Source organism: Anoplopoma fimbria, chromosome 20 (assembly GCF_027596085.1).
Source record: "Anoplopoma fimbria isolate UVic2021 breed Golden Eagle Sablefish chromosome 20, Afim_UVic_2022, whole genome shotgun sequence".
In the NCBI taxonomy this organism is placed as follows: domain Eukaryota; kingdom Metazoa; phylum Chordata; class Actinopteri; order Perciformes; family Anoplopomatidae; genus Anoplopoma; species Anoplopoma fimbria.
The window spans coordinates 28166428-28179148 of record NC_072468.1 but is presented as its reverse complement, the minus strand read 5'-3'; the positions used below and the strand labels follow the sequence as shown (position 1 = coordinate 28179148).

Sequence of the window (12721 nt, the reverse complement as noted above, 5' to 3'; positions counted from 1 at the left end):
CGTACCGAATCACCTGAACACCAAACACACACAAGGAGATGTTATACACCTGAGATCAGTCTAATCTCTGACCTGAGATCAGTCTAACCTCTGACCTGAGATCAGTCTAACCTGACCTGAGATCAGTCTAACCTGACCTGAGATCAGTCTAACCTCTGACCTGAGATCAGTGTAACCTCTGACCTGAGATCATTCTGAGCTCTGATTTAAGATCAGTCTGAGCTCTGATCCAGGATCAGTTGAACTCACAGCTCCAGACATCCAGGTAGCGTAGTCGCTGCTGATGTACGCTGCCAGGTTTGCGATCTCTGTCGGTGTTCCGAGTCGACCAATCGGGATCCGACCGATCATCGACTTCTCAAATTCTCCAGTTGGGTCCAGACGGCTGAAGGCCCCCTGAACACAAACAACAACAATAAACAACAACAAACAACAACAGGTATAAAACAGGTAAACAACAACAGGTAAACAAACAAACGTCATCAGCTATCAGCAGCACAAGCAGGTGGGCGGTACCTTGGTTCTGATTGGTCCAGGCTGGATTATGTTGAACCTGTGGCCGTAGCGCCCCCACTCTGCAGCCAGAGACCTGCACACACAACAACAACAACAACAGTGTTGTCATGGCAACCGACTTCATAATGACCTTAAGATGACGGCAGCCATTGTGATCTGAGAACAGCTGAAAGGTTAAAGGTCAGACTGACTTGTAGAGTGCCTCGACTCCAGCCTTCGCCGACGCACTCGGGACCACGAAACCAGAACCAGACTCAGCGTAGATGGTGGTGATGGCCAGGAAGGACGCACCTGGACAACAATAAACAACAAGAACAATAAGAACAACAACAAAAACAACAAGAACAATAAACAATAAGAACAAAGAGTAAACAATGAAGGGACATCAGGAGGTTGAAGGAAAAACCAGCAAACGGAGTGTTGCTAAAGACATTAGCTAAACGAAGACTCTGACTCTGGATCAGTCTGACCTCTCTGACTCTGGATCAGTCTGACCTCTCTGACTCTGGATCAGTCTGACCTCTCTGACTCTGGATCAGTCTGACCTCTCTGACTCTGGATCAGTCTCTGACCTCTCTGACTCTGGATCAGTCTCTGACTCTGGATCAGTCTCTGACTCTGGATCACCTGACTCTGGATCAGTCTCTGACTCTGGATCAGTCTCTGACTCTGGATCAGTCTCTGACTCTGGATCAGTCTCTGACCTTTCTGACTCTGGATCTGTCTCTGACTCTGGATCAGTCTCTGACCTTTCTGACTCTGGATCTGTCTCTGACCTTTCTGACTCTGGATCAGTCTCTGACTCTGGATCAGACTCTCTCTGACTCTGATCAGTCTCTGACTGACTCTGGATCAGTCTCTGACCTGGATCAGTCTCTGACTCTGGATCAGTCTGACCTCTCTGACTCTGGATCAGTCTCTGACCTTTCTGACTCTGGATCAGTCTCTGACTCTGGATCAGTCTCTGACTCTGGATCAGTCTCTGACTCTGGATCAGTTTCTGACTCTGGATCAGTCTCTGACTCTGGATCAGTCTCTGTCTCTGACTCTGGATCAGTCTTTCTGACTCTGGATCAGTCTCTGACTCTGGATCAGTTCTGACTTTCTGGACTCTCAGTCTTTTGCCGAGCTCCAGAGTAACGAAGGCGGTCCCGTTCAGGACGATGTCTGTGATGCTCTTCCAGGCGTTCGGCGACAGATGTTCTGACGGACAGACAAAGTTTCCTGCTGCATTGTTGATGATCACCTGGACCAATCAGGAGACAAGAGCACTGTGATGTCATCACCAGTAGTTTAATCACAGCTGAGCAGTCAGAGCTCTGATCCAATGAGGGTCCTCACAAGTACAGAAAAACTAACGCTGTGTTTGTGTTCTTACATCAGGAAGTCCCGTCAGAGACTCCACCTGGTCCACACAACGAGAGACCGCCTCAGGATCTTTGACATCTAGCTGAACCACATGGACCTGAGACAGACAGAGGGGGGACCAGATCAGACCAGATCAGACCAGATCAGACTAGTTCAGACCAGATCAGATCAGTTCAGACTAGTTCAGACTAGTTCAGACCAGTTCAGTTCAGACCAGATCAGAGTTCAGACCAGAGTCAGATCAGTTCAGACCAGATCAGATCAGTTCAGACCAGATCAGTCCAGATCAGACTGGATCAATGTCCCCTTTATAAATCACAACCAGAAGTTTATTGATCTACAAGTGTCTCCTGTTCATGAAGTCGGTTAAACCAACAGATCAATAACAAGAGGAGCTGCAGACTGAATCTGAACTGAGTGTCAGGTGAGGGGTCAGGTCAGTCTGGTTCAGGTTCAGGTTCAGGTTCTGGTTCAGGTTCTGGTTCTGGTTCAGGTTCTGGTTCTGGTTGGTACCTTGTTTCCAGTCTGGCTGCTGATCTCTTCGGCTGTTTTCTGCAGGACGTCCAGCTTCCTGAATCAGAAACACATGAAGTCAAGATTTAATAATCACATCTTGAAACTATTTGAGCAACGTTCATGAAAAGGCATTAACTAGCGTTAGCATTGATATGCTACACTAAGCTATGCTAAGCTAAGCTATGCTAAGCTATGCTAAGCTAAGCTATGCTAAGCTATGCTAAGCTATGCTAAGCTACACTAGCTACTGAGGGTTTACTGAATGTGTTTCAATGATTGTAACCGTGTTGTTCCTTCACGTTTCATTTTTATCTTTAGAACCTATTTCTATAAAGATGTCCACTCCTCTGTTCTCTAATGTTTAGTTATGGGATGTCGTGTGTGACAGTGGTCTCCATGGTAACGTAGCAGCCGGTCAGGTACTTTACTCTGCCTCCCTCCCTCACAGGTCTGTGTTCTGCTGCCTCCTGCTGGCCGATCTACAGACTGACGTGTTCTAAAGGTAAAGACGTCACATGTTCCTCTGCTGTGCATGTTGTGAAACCTTTTAGGATTAGGAGGTTAAAACAAAACGTGTAGTGTTTCCTCTGGAACCAACGTCCCTCTGGGGTTCACATTTACATCCTAATCAGAGCTCAGAGAGGAGGAGGCGTCTGATGGCTGCTCTGAGGTCAGCATCATGTTCTGTATCTAACAGAGAGAGGGGAGGAGCTCTCCGTCTGGTTCCTGTTTGACCTCTGACCTGCTGGCGATGACGCACTGCGCTCCCAGCTGGGACAGAGCGGTGGTCATGGCCCGGCCCAGGCCCGTCCCCCGTGATGAACGCCACCCGGTTGTTGAAACTTCCTGTCGGCAGCATGACGGCGTCCACCGGCGGGAAGAACGCCGCCTGAGGAAGAGGAGGAGAGCCGGACTGCTGAGGAAGAGGAGGAGAGCTGTGGAGCCATGACTGAAACAGAGAGCAGATTTAAAGTCATGAGGTCAGAGGTCAAGGCGTTCCTCTGGAGGACGCTCACATGGCTTCATGTTGGATGTGTTTTAGTTTTCATTTATGGATTATAAATATAAACAGATCATCTTTAAAGGAACGTCATCAGCATCTTAACGTTCTCAGGACCGGATGTACCTGTCCGAGCTGCAACAGTGCACGTGCGGCAGGTCGCGAAGGTGAAAGGTCAAACTACGGAAACGGTTAAGTTATTAAAATGTTTGATTGAACCCGCGTTCAGTAAATAATCTCTGATATGATCTGACTCACTGATCACAGAGTATTGATTTTAATCATTGATTGATTGTGTTTTTTTCTCTCTGACGTCACGTGTCTGTAGATACGTCACTCCTTCATCACAGTTGACGTGTTTAAATGGGTTCGTTGGAGTTGACTGCGCCTCGAAAGTGGACGAGAGCAGCAGCAGCAGCAGGGGGCGCTAAAGAAAACTGTGATGAAGAGGAACAGTGTTCAGCCTTCAATGAAAACACGTTTAAGAAAGGAGATGCACTGATGACTTCTGGTGACTAGTAGTTCTCTTGAATACCTATGTTGAATACACTTCCTGTAAGTCGCTTTGGATAAAAGCGTCTGCTAAATGACTGTAATGTAATGTAATGTAATGTAATGTAACACAGGAAGTCGTTGAAATGTTTACTTCCTGTTCGTTACATATGTAGGCCACCTGTAGTTTATAGACTACGTTTGTAGGCCACCTGTAGTTTATAGACTACGTTTGTAGGCCACCTGTAGTTTATAGACTACGTTTGTAGGCCATCTGTAGTTTATGGACTACGTTTGTAGGCCACCTGTAGTTTATAGACTACGTTTGTAGGCCACCTGTAGTTTATAGACTACGTTTGTAGGCCACCTGTAGTTTATGGACTACGTTTGTAGGCCACCTGTAGTTTATAGACTACGTTTGTAGGCCACCTGTAGTTTATAGACTACGTTTGTAGGCCACCTGTAGTTTATGGACTACGTTTGTAGGCCACCTGTAGTTTATGGACTACGTTTGTAGGCCACCTGTAGTTTATAGACTACGTTTGTAGGCCACCTGTAGTTTATAGACTACGTTTGTAGGCCACCTGTAGTTTATGGACTACGTTTGTAGGCCACCTGTAGTTTATGGACTACGTTTGTAGGCCACCTGTAGTTTATGGACTACGTTTGTAGGCCACCTGTAGTTTATGGACTACGTTTGTAGGCTACCTGTAGTTTATAGACTACGTTTGTAGGCCACCTGTAGTTTATAGACTACGTTTGTAGGCCACCTGTAGTTTATAGACTACGTTTGTAGGCCACCTGTAGTTTATAGACTATGTTTGTAGGCCACCTGTAGTTTATAGACTACGTTTGTAGGCCACCTGTAGTTTATGGACTACGTCTGTAGGCTATCCGTAGTTTAGACTACGTTTGGGTTCTATGATGTCCATCAGTGACATGGTTCTCTCCTTTAAAGGGTTCTGATGCTTCACATCGTTAATCTGTGGACTGAAAACATGTTGACATCAACATGGAATTAGGCTTTGTCAATAAATATCTTTATTTACAGATACTTAATAAATAACCTTATTTATTATGATAATAATAATAATAATCATTATAATAACAATTATTATGATTATTATCATCATTGCACAACGTGAGTCCACTAGTCAACAATCTAGCATCAAATCTTACATTTACACAGAAAATAAGAATTTTCTACAAACGTGGTGTTTGTTGTCTAAACTAAGAGCCAATCAGCTCTCTGATCAGACAGCAGGCGTTTCCCATCATGCACTGCGCCTCTAAGCTAGGAGCCAATCAGCTCTCTGATCAGACAGCAGGCGTTTCCCATCATGCACTGCGCCTCTAAGCTAGGAGCCAATCAGCTCTCTGATCAGACAGCAGGCGTTTCCCATCATGCACTGCGCCTCTAAGCTAGGAGCCAATCAGCTCTCTGATCAGACAGCAGGCGTTTCCCATCATGCACTGCGCCTCTAAGCTAGGAGCCAATCAGCTCTCTGATCAGACAGCAGGCGTTTCCCATCATGCACTGCGCCTCTAAACGAGGAGCCAATCAGCTCTCTGATCAGACAGCAGGCGTTTCCCATCATGCACTGCGCCTCTAAACGAGGAGCCAATCAGCTCTCTGAGGTCATCGTTGAACACGTCTTCATGACGTCAGGTCGGGATCAGTGCGGACACATATCTACCCAGCATGCAGTGCGCGGTGATGATTCTGACCAGGACGAACCTGTCACTCACCGGACGGACGGAAGGCCTCGCGGAGCGCAGAGCCGCTCTCCCCCGAAGAACAGAGGCCGCCATGTTGTTCAGCCGGTGACCTTTGACCCGGATCAGACCAACACGGAGGAGAGGGGGGGCTGTGTGCAGACAGCATGTGACACAATGACACAATGACACAATGACACATGTGACACAATGACACAATGACACATGTGACACAATGACACAATAATAATATGAATCAGACATAATAATAATAATATGATCAGACATAATAATAATAATATGATCAGACATAATAATAATAATATGATCAGACATAATAATAATAATAATATGATCAGACATAATAATAATAATAATATGATCAGACATAATAATAATAATAATAATAATAATAATATGATCAGACATAATAATAATAATATGATCAGACATAATAATAATAATATGATCAGACATAATAATAATAATAATAATATGATCAGACATAATAATAATAATAATATGATCAGACATAATAATAATAATATGATCAGACATAATAATAATAATAATAATATGATCAGACATAATAATAATAATATGATCAGACATAATAATAATAATAATATGATCAGACATAATAATAATAATATGATCAGACATAATAATAATAATAATAATAATAATAATAATAATAATAATAATAATAATAATAATAATAATGATAATATGATCAGACATAATAATAATAATAATAATGATGATAATAATAATGATAATAATGATAATAATAATGATAATAATGATAATAATAATGATAATAATGATAATAATAATAATAATAATAATAATAATAATAATAATAATAATAATAATAATAATAATAAATAATAATAATAATAATAATAAATAATAATAATAATAATAATAATAATAATGATAATAATGATGATAATAATGATGATAATAATATTATTATATTATATATGTTATTGGTCATAAACAGTGGTTTACGTCGCCCCCCTCCTGTGAGCCGCGATGGTTCCGTCCAGAATGGGACGAGGACCACGTGTCACCGTGACGTGTGCAAAGGATGTGACGTCAGAACAACGCGTCTGTGTTCTCTGGCAGAGAGGAGACCAGCAGAGAGGAGACCAGTAGAGAGGAGACCAGCAGAGAGGAGACCAGCAGAGAGGAGACCAGCAGAGAGGAGACCAGTAGAGAGGAGACCAGCAGAGGAGACCAGACCAGAGAGGAGACCAGCAGAGAGGAGACCAGCAGAGAGGAGACCAGCAGAGAGGAGACCAGTAGAGAGGAGACCAGCAGAGACCAGGAGAGGAGACCAGTAGGAGACCAGTAGAGACCAGCAGAGAGCAGACCAGCAGAGAGGAGACCAGTAGAGAGGAGACCAGTAGAGAGCAGAGAGGAGACCAGCAGAGAGGAGACCAGCAGAGAGGAGACCAGTAGAGAGCAGAGAGGAGACCAGCAGAGAGGAGACCAGTAGAGAGGAGACCAGCAGAGAGGAGACCAGCAGAGAGGAGACCAGCAGAGAGGAGACCAGTAGAGAGGAGACCAGCAGAGAGGAGACCAGCAGAGAGGAGACCAGCAGAGAGGAGACCAGCAGAGAGGAGACCAGCAGAGAGGAGACCAGTAGAGACCAGCAGAGGAGACCAGTAGAGAGGAGACCAGCAGAGAGGAGACCAGTAGAGAGGAGACCAGTAGAGAGCAGAGAGGAGACCAGCAGAGAGGAGACCAGTAGAGAGGAGACCAGCAGAGAGGAGACCAGTAGAGAGGAGACCAGCAGAGAGGAGACCAGCAGAGAGGAGACCAGTAGAGAGGAGACCAGTAGAGAGGAGACCAGCAGAGAGGAGCAGAGAGAGGAGACCAGCAGAGAGGAGACCAGCAGAGAGGAGACCAGTAGAGAGGAGACCAGCAGAGAGGAGACCAGAGAGGAGACCAGAGAGGAGACCAGTAGAGAGGAGACCAGCAGAGAGGAGACCAGTAGAGAGGAGACCAGCAGAGAGGAGACCAGCAGAGAGGAGACCAGTAGAGAGGAGACCAGTAGAGAGCAGAGAGGAGACCAGCAGAGGAGACCAGTAGAGAGGAGACCAGTAGAGAGGAGACCAGCAGAGAGGAGACCAGTAGAGAGGAGACCAGCAGAGAGGAGACCAGTAGAGAGGAGACCAGCAGAGAGGAGACCAGTAGAGACCAGCAGAGAGGAGACCAGCAGAGAGGAGACCAGTAGAGAGGAGACCAGTAGAGACCAGCAGAGAGGAGACCAGCAGAGACCAGCAGAGAGGAGACCAGTAGAGAGGAGACCAGCAGAGAGGAGACCAGTAGAGAGGAGACCAGTAGAGACCAGCAGAGAGGAGACCAGTAGAGACCAGCAGAGAGGAGACCAGCAGAGAGGAGACCAGCAGAGACCAGCAGGATGGAGGGTCGAGTCCCTGAACCGGGTCTGGTTCTGCTCTTCAGCGGGAAACGCAAGTCCGGGAAAGACCACGTGACGGACCTGATCCACGACCGGTACCTGTTATTGATCTGTTGTTATTGATCTGTTATTGATCTGTTATTGATCTGTTGTTATTGATCTGTTGTTATTGATCTGTTATTGATCTGTTGTTATTGATCTGTTATTGATCTGTTGTTATTGATCTGTTGTTATTGATCTGTTATTATTGATCTGTTGTTATTGATCTGTTATTGATCTGTTATTGATCTGTTATTGATCTGTTGTTATTGATCTGTTATTGATCTGTTGTTATTGATCTGTTATTGATCTGTTGTTATTGATCTGTTGTTATTGATCTGTTATTGATCTGTTGTTATTGATCTGTTATTATTGATCTGTTGTTATTGATCTGTTATTGATCTGTTATTATTGATCTGTTGTTATTGATCTGTTATTATTGATCTGTTATTGATCTGTTATTATTGATCTGTTGTTATTGGTGTTATTGATCTGTTGTTATTGATCTGTTATTATTGATCTGTTGTCATTAGAGTTAGAGTTCTGTAGTACTTTGTTAGAGTTCTGTAGTACTTTGTTAGAGTTCTGTAGTACTTTGTTAGAGTACTGTAGTACTTTGTTAGAGTTCTGTAGTACTTTGTTAGAGTTCTGTAGTACTTTGTTAGAGTACTGTAGTACTTTGTTAGAGTTCTGTAGTACTTTGTTAGAGTACTGTAGTACTTTGTTAGAGTACTGTAGTACTGCAGTACTTTGTTAGAGTACTGCAGTACTTTTAGAGTACTTTGTTAGAGTACTGTAGTACTTTGTTAGAGTAATGTAGTACTTTGTTAGAGTACTGCAGTACTTTTAGAGTACTTTGTTAGAGTACTGCAGTACTTTGTTAGAGTTCTGTATGAAGCTCACCTGTCTTCTTCTGTAGTTTAGGGTCAGATGTTTGCTGCGTCCTTCGTCTGTCTGGACCTCTGAAACAGCAGTACGCTCAGGTGAGACACACACACACACACACACTCACTAACACACACACACACACACACACACTAACACACACACACACACACACACACACACACACACACACACACTCACTAACTAACACACACACACACACACACACAACACACACACACACACACACACACACACACACACACTAACACACACACACACACACACACTACACACACTCACTCACTAACACACACACACACACACACTCACTAACACACACACACACACACACACACACTAACACACACACTCACACACACACACTCACTCACTCACTCACTCACTCACTCACACACACACACACACACACACACACACACATGGAAGCCTCTCTGCTGAGTTGCTGGTTCTGCTGGTTCTGCTGGTTCTGCAGGAGCAGGGTCTGGACCTGGAGCAGCTGCTGGGTGCTGGTCTTTATAAGGAGCAGTATCGAGCCGACATGATTCGTTGGGGAGAAACTCGGCGTCGCCAGGACGCCGGATTCTTCTGTCGCCTAGCAACCAGAGGAGCACGGCAACCCGTCTGGGTACGTCACCGGCGGCGTGTTAGCATGGCGGAAGTAGCCACGTATGCTAGATAGTTAAACCACTCAATGCCATGTCAAAGGCCCAGCGTAGCATGAAAGCATGGCGGAAGTAGCCAGCTAGCCAAGGAGCCAGCGTGTCTGTCCTGTGGTTAGCCTCAAGCTAACCATGTGTTTAATCTACCGCTAAACATGAAGCAGAAGAAGAAGAGGCTGTGAAACTGAAACTAAACTAGAGGCCTCCACCGACCCAGAGAGGAAACGGAGAACACGTGGGAACGGTTCTGAGGTCAGCTGCTGTTGGTCACGTTTCATGTCTTCAGGAGACAAAGACAATATCAGTAAAGATCATGTGACTTAAATGTTTACTACGTCAGAACTTATGAAACAAAGTCGATTCAAAATCTGTTTAGTGACTTAAACGTTTTGGGTTGAGCTCTGCTCTCTGATTGGTCAGCTGGTGAAACTAACGCTCAGAACTTATGAAACAAAGTCGATTCAAAATCTGTTTAGTGCTTCAACTTCAAAACTAACAGCTCTGCTCTCTGATTGGTCAGCTGGTGATTAATGCTCTCTGCTCTCTGATTGGTCAGCTGGTGATTAATGCTCTCTGCTCTCTGATTGGTCAGCTGGTGATTAATGCTCTCTGATTGGTCAGCTGGTGATTAATGCTCTCTGATTGGTCAGCTGGTGATTAATGCTCTCTGCTCTCTGATTGGTCAGCTGGTGATTAATGCTCTCTGCTCTCTGATTGGTCAGCTGGTGATTAATGCTCTCTGCTCTCTGATTGGTCAGCTGGTGATTAATGCTCTCTGCTCTGATTGGTCAGCTGGTGAGTGATGCTCTCTGCTCTCTGATTGGTCAGCTGGTGATTAATGCTCTCTGATTGGTCAGGTGGTGATTAATGCTCTCTGATTGGTCTGATGCTCTCTGATTGGTCAGCTGGTGATTAATGCTCTCTGCTCTCTGATTGGTCAGGTGGTGATTAATGCTCTCTGCTCTCTGATTGGTCAGGTGGTGAGTGATGCGCGGCGGCTGTCAGACCTTCAGTGGTTCTGGTCGGAGTTTCCCCGACAGACTCAAATTGTCAGAGTTCAAAGTTCAGAAAAAACACGCAAACAAAGGGGGTGGAGCTTCTCAGCAGGTAAGATCTACCTGTGTGCCTGTTTACCCGTCTGTCTCTCTACCTGTGTGCCTGTTTACCCGTCTGTCTCTCTACCTGTGTGTGTGTTAACCCGTCTGTCTCTCTACCTGTGTGTGTGTTAACCCGTCTGTCTCTCTACCTGTGTGTGTGTTAACCCGTCTGTCTCTCTACCTGTGTGTGTGTTAACCCGTCTGTCTCTCTACCTGTGTGTGTGTTAACCCGTCTGTCTCTCTACCTGTGTGTGTGTTAACCCGTCTGTCTCTCTACCTGTGTGTGTGTTAACCCGTCTGTCTCTCTACCTGTGTGTGTGTTAACCCGTCTGTCTCTCTGTGTGTGTGTTAACCCGTCTGTCTCTCTACCGTGTGTGTGTGTGTGTGTGTGTGTGTGTTAACCCGTCTGTCTCTCTGTGTGTGTGTGTGTGTGTGTGTTAACCCGTCTGTCTCTCTACCTGTGTGTGTGTGTGTGTGTGTGTGTGTGTGTGTGTGTGTGTGTGTGTGTGTGTGTGTGTGTGTGTGTGTGTGTGTGTGTGTGTGTGTGTGTGTGTTAACCCGTCTGTCTCTCTACACGTGTGTGTGTGTGTGTGTGTTAACCCGTCTGTCTCTCTACACGTGTGTGTGTGTGTGTGTTAACCCGTCTGTCTCTCTACCTGTGTGTCTCTCAGGTGTGGACGATGCAGAGTCAGAGTGTGGGCTGGACAGCGGGGTTGAATTTGATTGGATCATCACTAACGAGGCCGACGCCCCCTCCTTAGAAGAGCAGCTGCAGCCAATCCTGAAGCTGGCTGAGGAAGCAGCGTCATCATCAATCTGATAGTCACCGATCAATAGTCTCATGATGACGGACGGCTGCTGAGAGCTGATCAATAACGTTCTGCAGCTCCGTCACTCACTCAGGTTGTTTACGTCATCACTCAGAGCAAAGGCTGATGGGAGATTGTCATCTGTAAAAAGTCGGTCCTACACTATTATAATGAAGATATGAATACTAATCTGATTGATCTGTTGATCAATGAGGTGAAACCAGAAGGACAGGATATGTTATTGATCTGTTTATTGAGGGATTGTCTCCACACGGCTCTCAACATGGCTGCGTCTGAGCCGGCGGGTAGCAGCTAACAGGGCTAATGGAGCTAACACTGTTTACCTTTACCTGTCGCTCTGACGACGTTCTCACCTGTATCACAACACAAACATGAAGTCAAATGTTTTCATGACATTTTATTTTTGAGAATGAAATAAAAACTCAAGTCGGTTTAGATCTACAAACCAGTGACGTGCTTTTATTTTATAAAATCCTGTCTCGCTTTGTGTCATGATTTATTACAATGAGCTGTGACATCATCACCGGCCTCCAGGTAAAAACATCTCCAAACTTTATTGATTCATGTCATCAGGTCAAAGGTCACCTGTGGCTCCGATTGGCCCGCCACACATGGCAGTGGAATGCCTCGCGGTGATTGGCTCCCTTAAACCACGCCCCCAAGAACAAAAGCAATCTCTCATTGTCTGCGTCTCCACCAGCGCTCCCCGAGATGAGGCGGTCTGGTCCACAGAGGAGTTCCTGTTTGCCTCACAAGCCTTTCCCGCCCTTTTCCCGCTCCCGTCTCCTAGCAACCAGCTGCAGTTGTCAAAGAGTTCTAAGGAGCCACACGTGGTCATTTTCTGTTTGTTGCACAAAGAAATGCTTCAACGCGACACCGGCCCTAACCCGAACCCTAGCTAACGTATTTATATATATAATATCATAACCCATTATTAGATGAGACGGCATTACAACTTATACAATTTACTGTTTAGAATGTTTCTAACTTTACTTTAATCTAAATGTTAATCATACTGTGATCATTCAGCTTAAACAGGGTAGATAGATAGTATATATATAATTTATATATACATATATACATATATATATATATATATAAGATAAGATAAGATAAGATAATCCATATTTATTAGTATATATATATAT

At 44.9% G+C, this 12721-nt stretch overlaps 2 protein-coding genes across 2 annotated transcripts in view; one reads left to right on the top strand and one right to left on the bottom strand.

Moving 5' to 3' along the window:
- decr1 (2,4-dienoyl CoA reductase 1, mitochondrial) overlaps positions 1 to 5751 on the bottom strand; it is a 6366-nt gene extending 615 nt beyond the window's left edge. The window contains 11 exon segments of the mRNA XM_054621755.1: positions 1 to 13; positions 250 to 396; positions 517 to 589; positions 708 to 807; positions 1293 to 1314; positions 1637 to 1762; positions 1895 to 1981; positions 2398 to 2455; positions 3143 to 3214; positions 3216 to 3349; positions 5642 to 5751. The exon segment at positions 1 to 13 is cut by the window's left edge and continues 50 nt beyond it. Coding sequence (XP_054477730.1) covers positions 1 to 13; positions 250 to 396; positions 517 to 589; positions 708 to 807; positions 1293 to 1314; positions 1637 to 1762; positions 1895 to 1981; positions 2398 to 2455; positions 3143 to 3214; positions 3216 to 3349; positions 5642 to 5704 — 895 coding nt within the window. The 5' untranslated portion in view covers positions 5705 to 5751.
- A 1983-nt stretch (positions 5752 to 7734) lies between these two features.
- pmvk (phosphomevalonate kinase) lies at positions 7735 to 12612 on the top strand. The gene is made up of 5 exons (XM_054621854.1): positions 7735 to 8134; positions 8998 to 9061; positions 9460 to 9612; positions 10624 to 10753; positions 11415 to 12612. The coding sequence occupies exons 1-5, from the start codon at positions 8040 to 8042 to the stop codon at positions 11561 to 11563; spliced, it is 591 nt and encodes a 196-aa protein (XP_054477829.1). The 5' UTR covers positions 7735 to 8039; the 3' UTR covers positions 11564 to 12612.
- Positions 12613 to 12721: the final 109 nt, after the last annotated feature.

What these genes read in the sequence shown, in the direction of transcription:
- pmvk (XM_054621854.1), top strand. Translation starts at nt 8,040, where the DNA reads ATGGAGGGTCGAGTCCCTGAACCGGGTCTGGTTCTGCTCTTCAGCGGG. An exon ending in ACGGACCTGATCCACGACCG is followed by an intron (nt 8,135 to 8,997) that starts GTACCTGTTATT and finishes CTTCTTCTGTAG; the next exon opens with TTTAGGGTCAGATGTTTGCT. An exon ending in GGGGTGGAGCTTCTCAGCAG is followed by an intron (nt 10,754 to 11,414) that starts GTAAGATCTACC and finishes TGTGTCTCTCAG; the next exon opens with GTGTGGACGATGCAGAGTCA.